This window comes from Numenius arquata, chromosome 3 (genome assembly GCF_964106895.1).
Source record: "Numenius arquata chromosome 3, bNumArq3.hap1.1, whole genome shotgun sequence".
Classification (NCBI taxonomy): Eukaryota; Metazoa; Chordata; class Aves; order Charadriiformes; family Scolopacidae; genus Numenius; species Numenius arquata.
Window position 1 is genome coordinate 24,490,439 of NC_133578.1, and position 23,001 is coordinate 24,513,439.

Sequence of the window (23,001 nt, forward strand, 5' to 3'; positions counted from 1 at the left end):
AAGACAAGCAAACATACTTTTCAAAGGTGTACAACTGAGCCGATTTGGACAGATCTCCAGAGGATCACAAATGTATCTCTCTACTTGATGTGAAGGCTACTTGTAAGTGCAAGCGCTTGTTGCAAAGCCTGAAATGCTGGAGTATTCTGAAGACAAGCCCTCAAGAATTTACTGAAAGCAAGTACATTTCTCCAGTTTGTTTCTGAAAACACTAAAAATAACAGTGTTTTTTTTTTTTTCTAGAGAGAGTCAGAGAACATGGAAGTTGTAGCCAAATTGTTAGGGTATGGTGATAACTGAAAGACAACACTGCCTTACAACAGGAAGTGTCAGGTGAGCTTCAAAGCAGCACTACTGATTGAAAAGGTAGCACCAACATCTCTCTAAATAACTTTTCAGTAGAACATTACAGAAAACTCACATTTCCAAGAGTAGACAGAAATAAGATGAGCAGACAGCAAGAATGTTGGCAAATGTATCAGGAAGAAATCTGTCCAGAAATCTACAGGTAAAATCTCAGTGTGATTTCCAGACAGATGGGCACCTGTTAAAAAACAGTGTGGAAAAGTTTGAATATCTTACGAACACAATAATTGCAACTATGGGTGGAGAAACTAGCACTTCTTAGGTAATTGCCTTATATTCAATTACAGGAAAAATACTTACTCAATGCTACTTTGTTATTGACGAAGAGCCAATTTTCACATGAAAACTGGAACTATGCCTACAGACAACACAGCCTTGTAGCCCTAGTACTGGAAGAATGGCTGTTCTCATACTGCTCATTGCTTACCAGCTAAATGGACAATATAATGCACAAGGCAGAGACCTGTGCTCAACCTCTGCTAAACTTCCTCAGCTGACTCCATCTGAAAATGCATGTCTGACTTTGATTATCTAAAAATGTAGTTCAGGATTTGGAAAGTTTGTTGTTTTCTAATGTCTGTTCTCTTGCATTTGTGCGTAGGATGTTCAGGAAGAACATGAACTGGTTATCTGTATCTAGATGTGTCTGATCACTTACACTGACTCACATGCGTACTGGAGAATAAACTATAGCTTACAATATACCTATGTTTGATGAGGCAGTTAAGCAACAAGAAAAACCTAAGGAAAATTAATCTGTAGACAGTCAATAAGCCCCTGGGTTTCTTCTCTGGAGGAGGGTGTCAAAGGGAAAGCACTTAACAGTTGCATGAAAGAATTTTCCAGACTTTGGAGGATTAAACACCATGAAAAATCCAGCATCTGTGTCCCTAAGAGCAATCTAACCCAGAGGCCAGGAGAATGCCTACCCAGATGCTGTTACCCATAAGCCTGAAGCTTGCTAACAGAAATGATGAAGGATGCGCTGGATGATTTCATTCACTTTGATTACCTTGCAACACTTCTGTAAAACACCTTCCTTCTCAAGAAAGCTATCTGCTCATCTGCAATTTCACAGTAGTACCCCTTATTATCTCCGTTGGCTATGAGAACTTAATTGATATTTTTGTATAGTATCTTTTGTAAGACAATGTGACTTTGCTGGTTTTGCAAAGTCCATGTTTACTGTGCTTTACTCACTCATTTCCACTTTGTTCTGTGGCTGAGAGAAGGGCACATGTTACTGGTATGTCACAGAGCTGTTGGTGCAATTGTAGTCTTCAAAATATTGTATCTGCCAAAAGAAAATACATGAAGCTAATACAGCCAGCCTGCAGAAAGCCAAACTAAAACTTCAGCAATATTTTTGTATATTCAGGTGTGTTGAAATGGACTGCTCTTGTAAGCAAGAGCAGTAAATGTTGTGCATGGTGAAATTCATCTCTCTAAAGCAAAAAATAAAGAAAAAAAAAGTTCAAATTAGATTGCACTGAATTCAGTAAACTTCAGAATAGCCCCATATTATTTCAATACTATGAGATTTTTTCTGAAGTTGCTTTCAAGGGGGACAAAACAATGTTGCAGAGACGTCCTAAATGTACAGATTCTATCATTGGTGCTAGGGTATCAACCTGTTACTTGGCTAAGCAAGAAAGTAAATTTGCTTAAGTCAAATACAAGTACTCAAAAATGAGTTAACAAGTTAACCACTCTGAAGGTGGGGCGGGGAGGGAAGGGGGGAAAAAAAGAAGTAGGCAAAAATTATGCAAAAAACCCCACTATTTTAAAGTAGTGAGTTTGAATGCTTCATCTCAAAAATGATTATCAAGTCTTGTCCATTTGTCTCATGTTATGTTTAGAGCTGATTCTACTGTATGTAGACATTTAAAATGCTTTTTAAATTTTCACATACCCACATGACTAACAGTATGTGGTGAAATTATTAAGAACAGTACATAAGAGTTACAGCTCTTTCTTGACCTAAGAAACCCCATTAATTCTTTTTGACATAGGCAGGTTATTACATGCTCCCAGCACCCTTAACTGTTGAGTCACTGTAAAACTACTCAAATGCAGCCTGATTCCTCCAAAATAAACAAACCAACCAAAAGAAAAAAGGAAGAGTTACCAGTATTGCACACAAGTTAGTAGATGCTGCTTTGCTCAGGAAAACCACATTAAAGCAGGCTGCACTGATTAAATAAGCTGTTTCTGGTGTGTGATCTGCTGCACCTGTTGCTTATTCAGCAAGCGATTGATCAGTAAAGAAACCCAAACAAATGAACACCACACACACATGCCCCCCCAACCAAACAAATAAACCACAAAACCAATTTTGGCATCACAAATTAAAAGCTTTGGAAATATTTACAGAATATGACCTAAATCTCTGTAATCTCTCTCCACTTACTAAGTTTCTGTAACTTCTGTAACATGCCATATCCCACCACTTTTCAAGCTGCTATTTCTTACATGAACACATGTAAGAACACAGTTTAAACGTAAACCAACAGACGTATTGGTTGCAAAGTATCGTTTCCTTTGGCAGAGATCCAGTATTTTTTTGTTTATTTATTTCTTCTTCATTTCACTGCTGCTATAGCATTCAATCCTTCCTGTTACTTTGTCACAGGAGAGTGTTAATATATCCTCTTCTTCCTGAATTATTCTGCATACAGCTACCGTACCTACACTTTTTGCATATTCCTCCCCCTGCAACCTGCACATTCTTCCCTGACATTGTTTCTTCCTCACACCTTTTCCTGATTATGTTCAGCGGTTTGGCATTTCATTTAAATTCATGGCCAATATTTTAATCTCATATGGATCGCCAGACTTACTGCATTTTCTATTTCTTTGACTCACAATACAAACAAATTTCTTTCTTCTGTTAAAGATTTGAGTAAATACTGGTTTTAAGGCTGCAATATTGTCAGAGTGGCTTTCTTACAATTATCTGTTACTTTGACTTGACATTTTCAATAAAAAAGTGTTTTGCTTTAATTCTTACCTTCTTCTCCAGCTGCAGTTAAACTTTATTTGTTAAATACCTTATTTGTTTAGGTCTAATAGCACACTGCTTTCGGTTGAACCAAAACAGAGTAGTCAGATGTGTGATTCTGTTGCATCATTTTTATGCCAATACCGGAATTTTACTTGCCTAAGAGTTGTGCAACTGCATGGAGGATCAGGCGTATACCTCTGGAGTGAACATCCTGCTGTCCCAATAGTCAAAGTGTGTGCAGTGATGAACTATACATCTCCATATGCTCATAACCAAAGAAATACAATCAAAAGTGTCAGTAGTTAAATACTAGGAGCACAGTTTATGAATTGCTGATCATGCAAGCAATGGAATGGACCTGTTGGAGTCCAGAAGAGGGCCACAAAGATGATCAGAGGGCTGGAGCACCTCTCCTATGAAGACAGCTGAGACAGTTGGGGTTGTTCAGCCTCGAGAAAAGAAGACTCCGGGGAGACCTTATAGCGGCCTTCCAGTACTTAAAGGGGGCTACAGGAGAGATGGAGAGTGTAGAGATACTACCCATACTATCAGGGAGTGTAGCAATAGGATGAGGGGTAATAGTTTTAAACTGAAAGAGGGGAGGCTTAGATTAGATACTAGGAAGAAATTCTTTACTGTGAGGGTGGTGAGGCACTGGAACAGGTTGCCCAGGGAAGTTGTGGATGCCCCATCCCTGGAGCTGTTCAAGGCCGGGCTGGATGGGGCTTTGAATACCCTGGTCTAGTGGGAAGTGTCGCTGCCCGTGGCGGGGGGGTTGGAGCTCGATGACCTTCAAGGTGCCTTCCAACCCAAACCAATCTATGATTCTGCAACCCCCAGGTTCTGACATTAAAGTCTCTCCGCAGCAAGGCGCAAGGCAGCCAAGGGCGCCCCCTAGCGGCCCGCCGGGAACGCGCCCCCGAAGGCACCCGGCAACTTCGTAGTTGCAGAGCCAGACGTGACCAGAAAGGGGAAGAAAAGGCGAGTAGTTTGCAAGCCGGCCAGCTCACGGAGCTGACCTTCAGGCTGCCAACGGAGCGAGCAAAGGTGGGTTTGCAATGAGCTTCTGCAGCTGAGTCACCGCTCGCAGCCCTGTGCCCGCACCCGCTGCCTTCACCCAGCTGCACCCAGTGAGCAGCGCTCCTCGCCCCAGGGGCCCCCTCGTTTCACCCCTTTGCTTCAGCAGGGCTTGGCAAACTCTGCCATTTGGACTCATAATTGTCATTTGCTTTGGAAACTAGAGCCTTTCATAAAAACCAAATAATTTTGGCGGGGGAGTGGGGAGGGAAATAAAAGCTAGTTAAAAAAAATAATAAAACAAGAGAGCTGTAGAAATAAGTGTTTAAAATAAAACTCCCTGGTGATGATTGCAGGGAATGATCTTGCTGTTAATTGACTGTCTAACATGCTCTTCCATAACATATCCAGCCTCTGCTTAAAATGCAAAGGTTAGATAACTTTCAGGACACAAAGCTTCTCTTGCACCTGGGGCAGAGTATTTCTCAGCACAAAGAAATTCCCAGGCTGGAGGTGTATCATACCTATTCCCACCTGCTTAGTTAAAAGCAAACACAAACATACAAACGTTCTCATTTTATGATGCATACTAGTACTTGAATTTATGTTAGAAATGTTTGCTGCTGAAAAATGGATCGACAATTTCCCCTTTCCCCCCAGCTACACAAGTGGTCAGTGTGTGTATGAGAGGGAGGAATGAAGGTCCTGGCATGGAGGGTTTGTGGTAATTTTCTTAAAGCACACAGCAAGATTTGGGGCTTTAAATCAGCATTAATCTGGGGCAAACACACCAACCCTGCAGTTGACGGGCATTTGGATGAAGGTGCAGCAGCACTCCTGCAGGCACAGCTGAGGAGAATAAACTATGTATTTAGAGAAACCAAACAGGATATCTGAATGTTTTCCAACAAAGGTCCCAGAGTTTCATAAGTAACCCAAGCTACTGGCCAAATAACAGAAGTGAAAGTTTCTATTTTAAATAGGGAGGAAAAAAAAAGTCAAGAGAAGGATGTGAGTGGTCTGCAGCAAGGGCTGGCGTTCAGGCAGCACAGAAAGTCCTGACGGGCTCTGCAGTCTCTGACAAGCAGCGCAATGGACATTATTTATGAGGGACGCTAAGTTCCAGTATCAACATACATATGACAGAGGCTGGGTTTTAAGCCAAGCCTTTACCTCGCTCTCTTCACTTCTGAGTGCTTCAGTCGCCTCGTGCTCTCACAGCTCGGGAGTGCTCAGCCTTCAGCTTCATGGGCTTCCCTGTGCTCACTGCTGCTCAGGCTCACCTCCAGCTCAGAATTCTCTAAAATTTCTGCTAGAATGGAGGACAGGAAAGACTCATTTTTCACATGCCTACTTCAGGTCAGGTAGGATGTGAGATAAAGAACTACCTAAACACCCATCTTTATGTGAACACAGAAACATTTTCAAAAGGGAATTGGTTATGTGCCTCATCAGGTGGGGTGTTCGCACAAGCTTGGAGCCAACCAACTGTGCACCCAAGTAAATGTAAAAAGTAGCCAAAGTGGTCCCCTTTGGGAAGGGAATGGTTTTGAGAAGGGAGCTGCACAGTGATAAAGCCCTGCCCCGGTTGCAGGGAGGGAGCAGAGGTTCCTGTTCTGGCGAGAGGAAGGATGACCAGCAACCAACAGCCCCTCTGTCCTCAGCCCCTCTGCCTGCCTTTACCTCAGAGGTGCTTAGGCAGGGATTTCTGCTGTATTCTAGCAAAAAATTAAATAGCAAGAACAGTCCCATATTCAAAATGAGAATGGTAATTATGTTGGCTAAACCCTAACATTCTGGAAGAAATAACGTTTTTTATTTGAGGAAGAAGAAAAGAATGGCAAAAACAGTGAGGAAAATTTATTACAAGTGCCTTATTGTACTGGAGTAGAAAGTTTGACAATATCATATGAACAGCATTCATGATAGATTTCTGTTTTACATTTTGAATGTAGCTTCTGCAGAAGCTGTACATTAAGTCATAAATATGTGTTTTAAGGTTGAAATAGTGATTATCTGAACTGATGCTTTTATTCAGTAGACGGATTGATGTTGGACATAGGTGGCATTAGCAGCAGCCACCCAATTTATTCTCTGTGTTTTAATCAAAGTATTTTTGTGTCAATCATCCTTTTCTCTGGATTATTGCTGTACCTGGGCTGCTGTTGAAATTTTTAGATAGGTTAAGAGCCTGATTGGCAATGCAGGATATACCAAGAGTGTGCAGCTCATAACTGTTTCAAATGATTGTGTCCCAATTCTGTTGAAATGAAGATCCTTGGGTATCAAAATTTTAATGTATAATATCTGTTTCCATTATCTATGAAAGAACAGAATAAACCAGTAGCTTTTTTTTTTTTTTTAAATTTAACAATTGAAAAATCCACTACAGAAGGAATGCATTTTGCAGTCTTTCCCAGACCATTGAAGCTGAAAGTTTAACACAACACAGACATTGTCTTTTCCATTACACTGCCACCTTACAGCCTTTGGGGGCTGTAAGATACAAAACAAGCAGTTTTGCCTCGTTTTGGGAAGTGGTAGCAGGGCTGCTTACCATGGGTCTGCTACACAAGAAGAGCACACTTACATTGCTAGGATGCAAATGACTGGGCTAACAAAGCTTGTATTGGGAGGTTTCCTCGGCACAGGAAAGACAATGGGAGGGAGTTGTCAGATGAGCATCTTTGGAGACTTATGGCAGCATTAATTCTTAGAGGACTGCTTTCAGGAGTTACAGAAAAGACAAGTTATTATTGATGAAGTCAAGTACATCATCCTACAATGTGAAACAATTGTTCTGCTCAGAGATGTCTTTATAAGAACTGTACATTAGTGGATGTAATCTGTGTGTTTAGAGGCTTTTACTAGCTCACATTAGAAACAGAAATCATTCTTATTGCTTTTTATTCCCAGCACTGCTGCAATATCTACTGTGTGGAGAAAAAGTGCCATCCTGTTTACTTTTATGGTTCACCAAAGTTTTTGATTAGCAGTCTGTATTTGTGCAAACAAAGACACACAGACCAAGCAGCACAGATACCCCAAAGACACAACAACCAGAAGTGGTTACCAAGGCCCCCACCTGCTCTGCAAAATTTTTATGGTGATACAATAGAAAGGGTGAGTGGAGCCCAGGCACAGCTCTGTTTGTAGACAGAAGTTAATGTGTATGGGGAAAAACATTTTTGCTTATGAAAAAAAAAAGATTTGCTTTTGAAGTTGACATGCCCCTGTATGCACCAGACCCTTACAGCTTGGAAGAGTGAGGATGAACTTTTTAGGAGGATTACAGAGAGTTCTATTCAACACGTGAAAAGAATGAGCTCTTTTAAAATTGTAAACCACACAGTTTCATTATGTATGAAATAAAACACGTATGAACTCTTAGAGTGTAATAGAAAATGAAACTTGGAATCAAGCTTACGTCATGTTACATATTTGGGTAGTTCTCAGAGAACCATAAGACAGCAGAAACAGCTGTTAAGAATTGCTCATTATACTTACTGTTAGCCAGAGAAAAACAAATCCTGAAGGCTCTTGATCTATTTTGTTAGTTAACCTAAGTAATACATTAATTGCTGTACAGAGATGTATGGGCCAATATTTAGCCCCAAATAAATAACTGGCCAGGACCAATTTACTCTCTTTAATGCGAAATGGAGTCAGACGGTGAGAGAGCAGGAGGGAGCAGCCTGTGCACACAAGGCAGGAAGGTCATTGGAAATCGTTGAACCGTGATCAAAGGAGTTGGATATTTTTGTGTGTGCTGTGTGCAACACGTGAGCCTTCCTGCAACTGCAGAGACCAGTCAGAACTGTTTTACAGTGTAGTCTGTGGGTTTATTTTAAAGCAAAAGCATTTTTTGAGTTAAATGGAGGAAGGACTATGTTGTGGTTATGACTAGGTCACAGCATGCTCAGTTCAGTGCCCTCTTCCCGAAGTCAAGCAAGTAATTTAGTTTTTGAAAACCAGAAAGAACCATGTTTCCTTTGGTAAAACATGAGACAGACAGTCCTACTAGCTGATCATTAGATTCATACCTCCGAGTTCTTGTTCAAGGTTACTGCCACCAAAATCTGCAAACAAAGGTCTCTCAGCCTGCTGAGCCAGCTCCTTTACAGCTCACAAACTCCCAGCCTCTGCCCTCCCTTGTGGCTCTTCTATTTATACAGCCCAGGCACCGGGACTGGTGGGCTTCTAGGCCACATCTCAGCCATCAGTGTCTGTGGCCTTTTAAGAAAGTCGAGGTCTCTGTCCCAGTCAGTCTATAAAATGAAAGTATCAACAAGCAGTCCCCATAGATGTTAAAGGATCCACCATCTGTGTTAGAGTAAACCTACTGCTTAAGTCCTTGCAAGACTGACAAGTTACAGCACAGACCTTCTTAGCTCTCTGGGGGTTTTGAATGACCTCTCTAATTTCTGAGAAGCTGGAAGTGCAGCCTCAACTTGAGCGTCCTTTGGACTTCTATCACCTTTCTGTGATGAAACTGGACCAAATTGTCTGAAAAGGTTAACATCCAAGATCAAGAATAGGGCTCCACAGTCAAAAAAAGGGTTTCATTTGTTTGATCTGTTTGATTTGTTTGATCTCTGGCAGCCTTCTGCCTAATGAGTGGAGATAAGAAGAACAAAAAAATCTGTGCTTAACTAGAGTGAATGCTTGCCTTGCCAAGAGCCAATGCCCGTAGCTCACACAACAGCCACCTACAACTACAGCGTCACTGACCACAGATGTTCAATCATTCTTTATCCTAAACGAAACTCATTATTTTTCCTTATCTGCAGGTGTTTAATCATCACTGTACGGAGGCCCAAAGTCCTCTGAGCATTACCGCTGTGCTGCTGCACAATGGCAGGCAGGAGAGGAGAACAGGAACCCACCCCAGCTCCCGCCAGGCTCACTCTTACGCTCCTGCTAAACCCGACGTGTGTTCCTGTCCAGGGAGCAGCTGTGGCTGTTCTCAATGTAGCAGTCTGCACCAACGAGTAAATAAAAGTCAAATTTATTTGGCATAGGACAGAAAAATAAGGAGAACAAAATCACATACAAAATAAATGTTAAGCAAAAAAATATTCACAGAACCAGATTAATATTTTATAAAAAGCTCAAACTTTAAGCATCTGATAAAAAAATGTTACTTTCTGCTCAACCTATGTTTTAAGTTATGTTTCACTCTCTTTCATAGACTTGTGTGGCTTTGGAAGTCCAAATTTAGACATCTTCCTTTGCATGCACTAGTTTACACTACAGAATATTTAGCACAAAGTGTATTTCAAAGAGGCAACGTACTGAAGGGCTACTCCCTTTTTTAAGACGTGCAGTTCCCATTTTTTCTTTTAGACTACCTACCTACCTGCTGCGTACTCACTCACTGAGAATATACATGTGCCCTGCTTCTGCTGAGTAACTCCAACACACCCCTTTTTGCCAATGATCTAGGTTTACACTTTAACTGAACGGTCCAGACATTTCCACCTTACAGGCTACAAGATCGCTGTTTTCTCCCAACATATATGAAGAACCATTCCATGAATTAGCTACACTTAATGTGTTATTGGATATCTCAGGGAACAGATTCCCCTTATGTTCTGGTGAATACCATTTGCAAGATTAAAGTTCATACAATACATGTTATACAGAGTCAATGTACCGCCATAACAGGTTGTTCACACCTGACTGTGAGACAATGGTTTTCACGCTATTGTGATGTGACATTACACATGTGCATATTTTATATCCTAATGTGTAGTCTAGTATTGATAGCAACGTTCAGCTAATTGGTTTTTATTTCCTTGAGCAACCTTCTCCTTTCCAGTGTCCTGTGGCTGAGGGGCCCTCTCTAGGTCTCTTGACATTTGACATTCTGCTTGAAATAATCCCAGTTTGATCACTTAACTCCATTCTTTGCTTCCAAGGCAAAAAGTACCCTTTCCATTTCCATATTTCTGCACGGAAAATGGTTGTGTTACAATATATGTGAAGCATGACAGCAGTTTAGTTCTCTCATCCTCTGCTCCAACAGAGACCTACTTCTACAAGTGACATGTAAACAATTATTGCTGCGAAGAGAAACTACTGCCCAGTTTTTTAAGTGACAATTTACGGAACTTCTTTAATAGTTCAGTCTGGCAGAAAAAAAGAAATCATTCTTATGATTCTTTTAGTGTTGGGAAATTCTGGCTTCTAAACAAGAACTTCGTGACCTTATTTAAGAATCAGTTAATTTACAGAAATACATGCTTCCTGAAGCACAAGCCGAGCTTCCTTTAACAACTCTGAACATTAATCACTGTGAATTCTTCTCCCCATGGCTGGTGCAGAAAGTCATAACAGACATAACAAGTGCTTTTCTTCTAAAAATGTTGAGCAGAAATTATTGTCACGTGGTACAAAAGTTATTCCCATTTTATTCACTGACTTGAATTAAACAAAAATGAACATCCATGGCCGTTGTCACACAATCTTAGTGATGACATAAAAAGATAGTTTGAGGCGTGAAGGTTTATAATACAATGCCATTGAAACAAACCTAGTAAATCTTATATGCAAGCAGTGAATCAAATGTAGTCCACTAATAACCTGTGCAACCACGCTGAAGTCAGCTGGGCTGTATGGACAGCAGAGCAAGGCACTGGTTTTGGGAAAGGATTAAATTTCCAGAGCAATACCAACAATTGGTTGTGAGGCTAACCAGTGCCCACTTAAACCTCACCTAAAGACTGATCCAATAGTCTCTCCGTACACTGAACTCAATCTGAATTTAGCAGACCGAGCGCTTTACAACAGCAGGACTTGGCTCAAACACTGTATAATGCTACTTGTCGGCACTATTTACATAAGGACTTGGAGGAGCAACACCCATTAGTTTTTCTAGTGAGACACAGAAAAGTTGACTAAAAAGTCATAAGGCACCATTGATTCAATCTGTTTTGTATTCTTCTTTTTTAACACTTCATAGTGAAATAAATACTTTAATACTGATCATATTGTAAATAGCTACTGATATATGAAGCAATATATTGAATGATAAAATGCTGCATTGTTCTGGAATATACCTAGGGATTCTTACTGCAAAAGATATAAATAGTAAAGTTGTTGTTAGGTGAAAAAAATACCTCTTTCTGCATTGTTGAGCTATTTTACATATATGCCAAACATCCATTCTGAAGAGGCTTCTATAGTACAAAGAAGTGTTAAAACCCAAGCAGCTCAGGTTTCATGGCTTGTTGACTTGAGGGCCTTTTACACACACATTTTAAAGTTGAGACAGAAACTGGTTTGCGAAGTCTTTGGTAGTGGTCCAAAATTTCTGGTCAGAAAACCTTGCTCAAAAGATCAAATATAGAATATTTTGAATGATGTGGAGAGTTGGCAGAACAATATGCAGCATTTTCATTGACTTACTCAAAGTAAAACAGTCATGCTGGAAGCAGGTAAGTTACAAAAAAGGTATAGTTTCTGGAGGTTTGGCTTTTTTTTTTGGTTTTTTTTGGCTGCATAGCTATTTGGATATGAATAAGGATTTGGCAGGTCAAGGTACCGAAAATCTTGTATTCTTAAATTCAAAATGTTGTTCCTTAGAAAGTTATAAGTGCTTCAGTTTAAAAACATGAATACAATAATTTATCCTTTAAGTTATTATCCTAAAAATCTTATTTGGACTTCTATTCACATAATAATATCCCAAAGAGAAAGGCACTTTAAGTGACATCCATAAAATACATACACAAATTCAGTATTGTGCTAGGTTTGATCCCGAGGTGCACCTGTCACATGGCGGTCCTACTAATATCTGTTTAAGAAACTCTTACAGCCATAATCCTGCAATTAGATGTAGATACATCCCTGCGCCTGCGCATTTAATTGCAGGTTCAAGACCATAAACAGTAACTTAAAATAGGTCATCAGATATAAAAATGTAAAAAACAGGTACATAATCAAATGCTATCACAGCTAACAAGATTTTGTAAACAAACACTGAAAAGGCCAAATTAAATTTGATCTGGCCAAAGCCAACTCTGTCTCATCCCCTTCACTGTGACTGCCCAGGCTGTCAGGGGGATCTGCCCCTCCACACCCACTGACAGAGCAAAAAGCTCTGTGCACGAATGCTTCAGTGGGGTCCAGACTCTCCTCACCTAAACTCCCTAGATTTTTAAGGACTGACCTATTCTAGCCGCAGAGCATGCTTAGGATCTTGTCTCCCATGCTAGAGAAACATTTTCTTAACCTACATGACTACCTTTTTTTTTTTTTTTTGAGCAACTCCCTGTGAAGCATGACTGCTGATACAGGCTTGACAGGGATGCCAAGGAGTACATTGAAGAAACAAAAACTGTTGAGGAGACAGAGGTGAAATTTTTCAGAGTTAATCTTCAGAAGTCCAAATAACAAAGAGCTATCATTCAGCAAATCCAGAATTATCATTTTCTTCTAATTTCCAAAGGCATTTTATATGAATTTAGAACCATTTGTAAAATGCACTCATACAATGAACTCTTTTCTCACCTACTAAGTTCAAAAGCCATTAAACATATTAACCAATTGTCACAATATTAGAATACTTTACTCTTCTGTTAATGTAAGCCTTGCAGCTCTCTGCAGAGACTCCCTTCAGCAAAGTTTGAAAGGATAGGCTTCATGGTAAACTCAGAAGGCCAGATCTTCCCATTTCTCTTGAACCAGTGCAGACAGCAAATTTTGGAGCTAATGCTCCCACTCCAACGCACAAACCCCACACCTCCTTCACTACATCAAAGGGCTTTCACTTCTACACATTTTTGACCTCAGCTGCTCTACTGTAATGCAAGTCAAATACAATCTCTCTGAGACTTGTGACCTAAGCCCCAGGAAGCTTTTTAAGTCAAACCCCATCTTTTAATTGTACCAAAGAAACAACTGGAAAGCAGTCGGTGGAACACTGATGTTAGCGATGCTGTACAGAATGAGCTTGCAACTACAGTAATTGTTGCCTTTGCACCAAGACTACTTTTTGAGGACTCTTCTCTTGTAGTCTCAGGTAGAGGACATTACAATAATCCAGGACACAGACGGCTGTGGGTTGGTCCACATCAGAGCAGGAAAGAATTAGGTGACTAAAAGCATAACACTATTAAAAAACAAGGAAAGAGGGATAAAAAAAAAAAGATATTTTTACGCTGCTGAATTCTTCACTTGTGCTTTTCTTCAGAAGATTCTCCACAGATAAAAACAAGGCCAGACATACTCCATCCTCGGGGCAGGATGTGCTATCTGTTGTTTAAAATATGGTTTGCTTGGCTAGGCTGAAGTGAAAAGATTTAGGATGAACTCTTGGTCACCATGTAGTAGGTCTATGGCTTGCAGAAGCAGATGGGTCAAGTTAGGCATGCAAAGAAGGATCCAGGGGACTCTTGGCTACATGGTTTTCCTCAGCAACTGTTTTTTTAAACAGAAAATAGATTGTACTTTACCATTCAAAGAATACAGCCACTGTACCCAAAGTGAATGAAACAGCTTTGTTCCATTAGATTCAAAGCCAGACCTCCCGTGGAGCTCTCAAGGGGACAGGGCTGGACACAGTAAGCATGATGCACGTATGTTGTGTATGGTCCACAAAATGCCTTTCATGACAGCCTGCAGCATAAGCAAATAAAATTTATAGCTTTGAGCAACTATAGTTCATAAGCTGCATCTATTACTTCTGTAATAGAGGCTGAAGTTTGTTCCAGCTGACAAGCCAAAAGTGGAAATAAAGCAAAACAGACATCTTTCCAATGATGTGGACAGGAGAGCTGACTCGAAGGAAACTTGAAAACAGACGATGCCCAAAGATGGGCCAGAACCCATTTCACCTTGGTATAGGGGGAAGTGGGGGGGCACCTCTTTCTTTTCGGCCAGAGCCACCTAAAAGAGAAGGAAAGTTTACATTCAAGCCACTAATTCAGTAACTGGTGAAGATCTACTAATTTTCTTGGGTAGGCATTTTACTAAAAAATCTTTGTAGAGTTTCCAGTTAGTTTATTAAACAACATCAGAACTTCAAACAGTGTAAAAAAAAGTTTGTAACTGACGCTATCCCCAAATGTCTGGAAAGCACGTGTATTTTAGTCCTTTGTCCCCTTCCCAAAACAGATTGATAGCTCTTGTTAACCTTACTCTTTCATGTAAACACATACCTTCTCAGTGCTACTTGCGACACATGCAGATTTCAATGAAAGTAGCAAGCTCTAAATACAGTAACATTTTAAAATTCTTCACGTTTTTCCCTATATGAAGATTTCCATTGCAAACTCATGAAAGGAAACATTAAAAATGCATACATTACTTTGCCTTTCTTCCTGGAGTAATATGAATGGGATGAAAGCTAACAGGGCAAAGTGAAGGGTCAGAGACTAACAGGAATTTCTGCTCCAAACAAAAACCTCATTATTTGGCAACAGGAGAGAGAGAGAAACATCTGAGTGTACCGATGATTACAGGATAACTATGAGCCACCGATGTCACTGGTTGTGAAAGAAGTAAATTATTCCTTGGGTGTATCAGGCAAAATATCACTAATGAAGATAGGAAACATTTATGCTGCTGTAGAAGACGGGGTTGAGAGCTGAACTGGAACGGCATGTAACACATTGGAAAAGACAAACTCATACTGAAATGTATACAGAGGCAACCCTGATGACCAGAGAACATACCTTGGAAGCACAGTGTAGTACATCCTGATTTAATCAGCCCAGCTAAACAAAAGCTGAGAGGAGGATATGACTGTTGTCTTAAAAAATATTAGGGGCTTAACGCACCAAGGAGGGAGGATAACTAAACTCAAGGATGATGTTGGCACAAGAATAAATGAGTTGTGCATGAATTTAGATGGGAAATGAGGAGTAAGTCCTAGGGGATTTTGTGGTTCTGGCTGCCTGTAGCAGAAGTGCTGACTATAATGGCAGAGGTGGATTCTTACAATACATGTTCCAACTTAACAAACAATTCTCCCCTCAAATACAAGTTTAAGAGGGCTTGTGCCTGTGAACCTGCATTTAGCTTTTTTTTGTGTGGTAGGGAATGGTGACCGGGCTCTTAGTCTGAGAAGTTTTGAAACCTCAGCATCCAGTCTCTTCCTCATCCAGATTGTTTTTAGGATCATACACTGAAATTCCAGCAACAGAGGTGGAACAAACTTACCTCTACTTTCATTTCTTGCTAGTTTACTGGGATAACTTCTGTTCATGGGTACATATGGCTCTGGAGGTGGCAAATCAGATATAGGATGAAAAGAAAATCTGCTTTCCCATTCATCTGAAAAAAAAATCCCACACAATTTACTCATTAGTTTTGTGACATAGCTTCAGGAAAGCAAATGGACACTAAGATCCGGTTTAATGCATGTTTTATATTGCAAAATGCTTACATAGCTGAGTATTGAACTGGCATCGTATTGGGAAGTTAGGGAAGAAGATGCTTTAGGTTAGTTCGAGAATGAAAATTCTTGTTAACTTTAACTGATCACTTGGCCAATCTAACGCAAAATCACAGATAAGGAAAATGGCCATAATTCTACTGAAATAAGTGCTACATTCCCTTCTACATATAATAGACCTGCTTTTTTAACACACACACGCATACATATGCTACCAGAAATGCACAGTTTCCTACTTCAGAATAGTATTCTGTTCCTGAGTACAGAATTTTCAGATATTCATACCTCCTTGATATATAGAGCAAAAAAGCATCATTAAAACCACACTGACCCATAAGTGGTGTTTTTTCTTTCTTGATTTTTATACAGGAAAAAGAAAATTTGGGGCAATTATGATAAAATTTATGATGACAGAGAAACCTTTATGTAACTAGTGTCAAAAAGGGGGAAATGTATCAGTTGAAACTATATCTCTTGAGATTACAAGGGCCCTATTGATGTGCTTACTGCGGATTCTAAAGAACAAGCAAGCTAATCAGTATCTTCATTGAAATAATAGGAAACGTTTTTGGAGCTCTGTTCTGCATTTCAATTTAGAGGCCCAAGTCAGAAAGTGTGGGTTACCTTAATCTTTGTCATTTCTTCACTTGGTTGCTTCAGGACTTTGCAACCATAACTTTCTTGCAATATTGTTCTATTTTATTGCATAATGTAGTGAACAGCTGAGTAAGTTTTGCCTGGCAGTTGTACACGTGGTTATTTGCTGGGATCCAGTTTTTCTATGTTTATTCCCAATGGTTGCAATTAGAAACCAGTGTGTAAATGAGCTGCAGGTTCTGAACCCTGCAAATGACTTGTGTAGCAAAAAATGTGTCTGTGACCCACCTGCCTTATCTGATGTGTGAAGATGCTTCAAAAGAGTGAGTTAGTTTTATTTTCTGCTTGCTTTTCTTAACCTTATAAATGTCAGAAATACCAATTTTGGCCTTCCATAATTAGCTGAAAGATTTATCTGTCCTTTGCAAACAGAGAACAAATAAAATAAAAGTATGATGAATCTTTAAAACAGCAATCTTGGACCTCACCTTTTCAATAAACACTAGCAAAAAGAAAGAGACTTGAGATTTTCAGCAGCGTTCTGACAATCTCTTCCCTCATCTGTTTTTCAGCTTTAGCTTTTGAGTCATCATCTAACTTGTTTTGACTTCCAAAGAGTCTTAGTGTAGCTATGGTTTGAATTCGCAGCAGAGTCAGAACAAGCCCCTTAGGCCTTGTTTCTGTATTGTAGCAAAGCAAAGCATGATGAATACGTTTCTTTTTTTCAGGCTATTTTTCAAAGGGTTATTTTGGAGACTGTATTGAGAGCTTTGCAGTTCTGCTCTATGTATGGAATATTTAGTCCGTTCTTACTTGGCAGGGTTAATTGAGACCCAAATGACACCCCTGTTGGTCAGAAATCAAAGGTCTGCACTAGAACCAAAGCCTCTATCCTGAACTTTTTTTGACATATTAAGACCAAAAGCCACTACACAGTCTCTATCAAAGGCAAACAACTGGGATGATGGCTTACCATCACCTGGATCCTGGAAGCCATTTCTGACAGTTGATGAAGGCGGTGGTGGTGGTGGCGGTGCTACCGAGCCTGGCCGGTCAGGGGGAAGTGGTGGTCGTGGTCCACCTCTCTGGTTCTCCAGCCCTGCCCGGGAGGGCAGCTGGGGAGTAGCGGGCAAAGCTCTTGAAGTGCTTCCATTCCTGCTTATGGGAGGAGGTGGCGGGAGGGGGCCTGGAGCAAGACAAGAGGCAAGCACACAAACGCCGTTTGCACCAGGCGTTATTCTGCCGGTCATAAGATGCTGCCTGTGTCCCAACGGTGTCCCGCTAACAAACCAGAGAGGGTGGGCTGGCTTAGGACCCTTGGCCCCAAGGGGGAATTGTCCTCAGCACCCACCTCCCTGATCTCCAGGGCTCTCTAGGGAGCTGGTGCTGATTTGAAGAGTAGAGATCAGAGGAGTACGCTGTATCTAAGCATAAATACACCTCAGTGCCCATATTTCCATTTCCCTCAGCTACAGAAGCCTCTGTAGAGGTACTGGTCCTTGAAGCCACTTTTAAATCATCCTAAATTACATTGGCCACAATGAGAAGAAGTTACAGCTGGAATTCAGGGTATCATGAAGGCCCAAATCATAGCCCATCTCTTTTTCCATGTACTATTGCAAGGCAAGAGAATGCATAGCAGAAGAGCTCTGCGACCCTCAGAGGCTCTTTGTCCATAGGGGTGGTCCCCTCTGGGGGTCACAGCCAGGTTATGCGGTGGTGCACAGGGGAATTCAGCCCAGGAGTGGCAGCATTAAGCAGCATGGCATCACCTCACCCATTTGTAAACGTATGTGCTGCATGCCAAGTTTTTCGGTAGTTGGAGGAGATCCACCTCCCGCTAAACTAGAAACAGACCTCACAGGTAGACAGGCATTCATAGTGTCTGAGCATCTGAGTAACTGGCGTGGGACAGGTCAAATATGAAGGCACAGCCCACATAAGAGAGGACCAGCACTGTCCTGAGGGCAGGGAAGGGCACTGCTCAGAGAGGAGTGGGTCAGTACAAGCAAGAGAGCTGCTGCTGCCAGGGAGAGAGCTACCCATGGTTAGGACACAAGGAGATGAAGCAGAGGGTGTGGAGGGCTATGTGTGTTCAAAGGTCTAGCTACCTCAGTTTGGCCAAGTTGGGCAACTGACAATTATGTTTATTTTTATGGAATGCTTCCTTGTCCTGATGAAATCTAGCTATAGACGTGCATTTTGAAAAAGAGACCAGCAGATACATTGTGTCTCCAGCAACAAGCATTGAAACATGCTTCAGGAAACATGCTGTACTTTGTGGGGTTCCCCCCCCGCCCCCCTTCTTTTTTTTAAAAATTACTTGTTTGCCTTCAGGGAATGGTTTCTAAGAAGCATTTAGCAACTTTCCAAATAGTTTTGCTTGCTCTCTCTCTAAACCTACCCAAACCAAATCATCTATATTGAACCGCTGCAGAATAGGAGTATTTGCATTTATAATTTATTGCTACAACTTCCTTCTACTTATTAAGCCAGCAGAGAGATAGTGCAGATTTGCTAAAACTATCTGCCTTAGAAAAGAGACAACCAGGAAAGCACTGGTGGAAGCAGAGGCCACCACAGAAGCAGCGCTTGGAAGTGTCTGAATAACTGAAGATGCTCTTTGCAACTTTCATTCATGCTCCCAGTCAAACGTGACAAGATTTCTCTGATTTATTTACTGCATTGTGCCATCCTTCAGGCTGGCAACCGGCTCAACAAAGCACGGTTTCGGGGCCAGTATTTTCTGTAGCTGCATGGCTGCTGCAGGTGCTGGGCTATAGAAGATCCAGGCTGGAAAGCAACACGGATGGCTGTCGCCTGTGGGAGCTCCCGTGACATTCAGCTCGATTGTCCAGGACTGAGTGGGTTTGAGATGATTCCAGATCTTTATTCCAAAGGATGAAACGAAAGGCAATTTTATGGAGCTTCCCAGCATTGCCTTCTGTGCAATGCTTCTCCCTTCCTGATGTTACAGGGCCTGGCTGTTTGGGGCTAAATCCTCTCATCTCCAAAGGGAGAACCATCAGGTATTAAGAGAGCTAAGTTACAATGTGCAATTCTTAAAAGTTATGAACAACAGTTGTCACAGAGGACAACGTGTATTATGAAATAACCCAAAGGAGACTATTCTATTTTTAGTCTCATTTGAAATCTGCGTATGGTAAGTAACAGCAGTTAGTCCCGCTGTAACAACTGCTATTATATTTAACAACTGTTGGCTAGGTCTTTTATTAAAATAATTTGTATTTGGCTATAAGAGTGTGTGTCTCCCAACACGTAGGAGACTACGTTCTGCAAACCTCCATTCATGAGAATGCCACCATTAAGTTGCGCCTCAGGAAGGCAAATGCTGTCACCCATCAGAAGCTAGATAAAACAGCTTCTTTGCATCAAATAACATAATGGGGAAAACCCCTGTTTGCAATCCTTTTTAATTACAGTAATTATAATGAAAGTTGCTGATATCTGCAAAAGCAGATGTGAGCAGGCTGGTGATGCACAGTGACCTTCCTTAAGCCACCGTGATGCCCATGAACCCTCACATCCAACTGCAGAATCCCTTGTGCCGAGCATCACTGCTTGTTGCCCACGCAAAGCACGGCAGCAGCCGGCGTCATGCGGCGCACATGGCGAAAAAGTGACGCCCAGCTGAGGCCACACGATGCTGCTCCTTCTGGGTGACAGCGGGTGAAGCACCTGCAGGGCTCTATTGGGGCTGGGTGGCTGAAGATTTTGGGTTCCGCTCCAAGGGGCATGGCCAAATGCTGCCCTTGGGCAAACCGAAAATTTCCCCTTTCCATAAAGAATTGTCACTTCATCTCCCAGCATCCATCTATCCAACCCCTGTCAGGGTACCACCTGCAGGACCCTCAGTTCCCCCCGCTGCTCCCTACCTGACCGGCTGGGGGGGTCTCTGACGGGCGGAGGGGGCCTCTCGTTGGGCGGGGGGGGCAGGGGTCCGGAGCGGCCCCCCCCGCCGCCGGGCGCCGAGGAGGATCCCAGCGAGATGTTCCTCTGGGGCAGCCGCGGCATCTCGTCGCCGCCGCCGGGGACGGGCGGGACGGGGGGCGGCCCCGGCCTGCTGGGGGGTGGTGGCGGGGGCGCCGGGGCGCCGAGGCTGGGCCGGGGGGCGGAGGGCACGGGCGGTTTGCTGTTCTGCGGCGGCGGCGGGGGCAGAGCCGCCTCCCGGGCGGAGGGCGGCCTGTGCCCGGCGGGCGGCGGCGGGGGCGGCGGCTTGTCCTCCGCCGGTCGGCCCGGGGTGGGCGGCAGCGGCGGCCGGCCGGAGAAGGGGGGTGCCGGGCTGGGGCCGGGCTGCCGGAGGGGCCCGGCCGACCCCGCGCTCCGGCTGCCCGGGAACGGCGGGGGCGAGGGCCCCAAGCTGGGCTGCCGGTTCAGACCCGGCACCGGCGGCGACCCCCTGTTATGCAGGCTGGAGGCGATGGGCCGGGGGGTGCTGGGCACCGGAGGAGGCACGGCCTCGGGCTTGGAGCCGACGTCGGGCCTCGGCGGCGGCATGCGGCTCCTCTGCGGCTCGGGAGCGGAGGTCCGCGGCCCCGAGGGCGGCCCCGGGAAGCGCGGCGGGCCGCTCGGCGGGGAGAAGGGCTTGGCGGCGGCGGAGCGGCCTCCGGGCGGCAGGGCGGGCGGGCGGCCTCCTCCCCCGGCATCTGCGGACATAGGAGAGAGCATCAGCATCCCGCCAGGCAGCAGCTTCGCCCGGGCATCAGCATCCCGCCAGACAGCGGCTTCGCCCAGCACTTTGCTAACGGGCTGTGTCCTAAGGCACCGCAAAAACCAAGGGGTCGGCCCCGGCATGGGGCATGCAAGCCTTCAGGGCCTGGCACCCAGGAACAGTTAGCAGCGGTTTTGATACCGCTGGGGAACCACTCCGGAGTAGCGGGTTACATCCTGATAATGCTTGTGAGGGACAGCTTGTGAGAGACAAAAGTAGCTGCAAGGTAACACAGCAGATGTGGCCATCGCACAGCAAGCAGTAACACAGGGAGGGAAGAAATGGTGAAGAACGAGCGTATGGTACCATCAACCCAAAAGCAGGGAAATCTTAGCTTTTAAATTACATTTAACAACAACAGTCCAGCAAAAGGCTCTTTTCAACTCGTTCTAGTAGCTGTTATCTAAGGATGTACTTGTGCACATCAGGAAGAAGGCAGCCAGCCTTGCAGTTGAAGAAGTACTGTTCTGTGATGCCAGGAACTTTTGTATTAATACACATTCCCAAAATAGACTGTGACACAATAGAAAATACCAGCTCTAAGAGACTGTTTTCTACACGTGCTGAAAAATTACGTTAGTCTATAAAATACGTAAGGTTCATAACACCCTACAAACCCCCATGGCCCAGTCATCCTTCCACAACCGTGAAATCCTAGGTCCTTAACCTTATGAACCTCACTGGCCCCAGATCTTCTTTGTTTCAAGGGGCATGAGGTTTTGGGCAGCTGTTTTGCCATCCAGAAGAATACAGTGCATGCCCCAGACAAGCCTCCAACTGCTGTGTGCATACCAGCCAGCTGGGATGCCTCATGTACTCCCTAAGTGGTAAATCATGCTGCTGGGGAGCTGACGCAGATGTACTTTCCATTTGGAAAGTAGATCCTTTTTCCTGGTGCACAAGGGAGGATTAACCTGGAATGCTCTTATGCTCCCCTCTGGTCCTGCACACCCACTGCTAAGGCAGGACCTAGTCTGCCTGACTGCACTTTGCAGGTAGCAATTCAACATTGCTTAGATCTTTAGTTTTCATCAATAACTAGGAGGATGGGTGGAAAGAGGAGCCTCACTTCTCCCTCATAAAACCTAGTATTAAGAATAAAATAAGATTCAAGTTGACAACTACATTTCCTAAGAGCTGAAGATATTTGAAGACTTTTTCAATCCCAGCAGGCAATTTATTGCAGTGCAATGAAGGTTTTAAGCAATGTCATTTACTTTTTCACACTGGAACTGCAAGGTCTTTCTTACCAGCATCTCGACTTGCAGCAGATCTGAGCTTTGGCATTCCAGCTTGAAAAAGGCCTCCAAGGCCAGGTGGTCCACCACCGCCAAAGCTGCCACCGCCAGCACCACCAAAACCCCCGCTGCTGCCACCACCACCTCCTCCGAAGCCGCCACCACCACCTCCACCAGGTCCTTTGGGTTCTGTTGGGAAAAAAAATCCTCCACGTTAGGCAGAGAAGCAAGACTGATCCTGCAAAGTAATCTCTTTCATTAGAGCAATGCTTGCAGCTGGGGAAAAATGGACAAGCTTTCAAAACACATGAGTCCTTGTTCAGGTTGGATCATCACAGCTACCATCACCACCACTATTGCACCACGGAAGCAGTGGTGCAATAAACATAGTCACTGTGTTTTATTGAGCCATCACTTTCTTTTAGTCTGCTCTGGTCTGGAAAGCAGAGGAACAGTCACTATGGAGAATTTGCAACAGCACAGATGGGAGTGACCTCTGAGGATATCCTGTTGTTTTTGTTAGCATCTTTGTAGCTGCTTCCCATTTCTTCATACCTTTGCTCTCTTATCCTTCCCCCTCCACTTCTCTATAAGCAGAGAGACAGGGCAATCTTATGGGAAATGAGGAAGGAAGGAGGAAGACAGA

The 23,001-nt window shown here is 43.2% G+C and overlaps 1 protein-coding gene across 1 annotated transcript in view; it reads right to left on the reverse strand.

Moving 5' to 3' along the window:
- Positions 1-9,386: 9,386 nt before the first annotated feature.
- Positions 9,387-23,001, reverse strand: part of WIPF1 (WAS/WASL interacting protein family member 1) — a 57,434-nt gene continuing 43,819 nt past the window's right edge. Inside the window, exons 4-8 of the mRNA XM_074145403.1 lie at positions 22,368-22,544; positions 20,282-21,052; positions 17,359-17,571; positions 15,554-15,667; positions 9,387-14,278 (exon numbers count right to left, since the gene is read on the reverse strand). Of these exons, the coding sequence (XP_074001504.1) occupies positions 14,223-14,278; positions 15,554-15,667; positions 17,359-17,571; positions 20,282-21,052; positions 22,368-22,544 (1,331 nt within the window). The 3' untranslated portion in view covers positions 9,387-14,222. The remainder of the gene's footprint in view (positions 14,279-15,553; positions 15,668-17,358; positions 17,572-20,281; positions 21,053-22,367; positions 22,545-23,001) is intronic.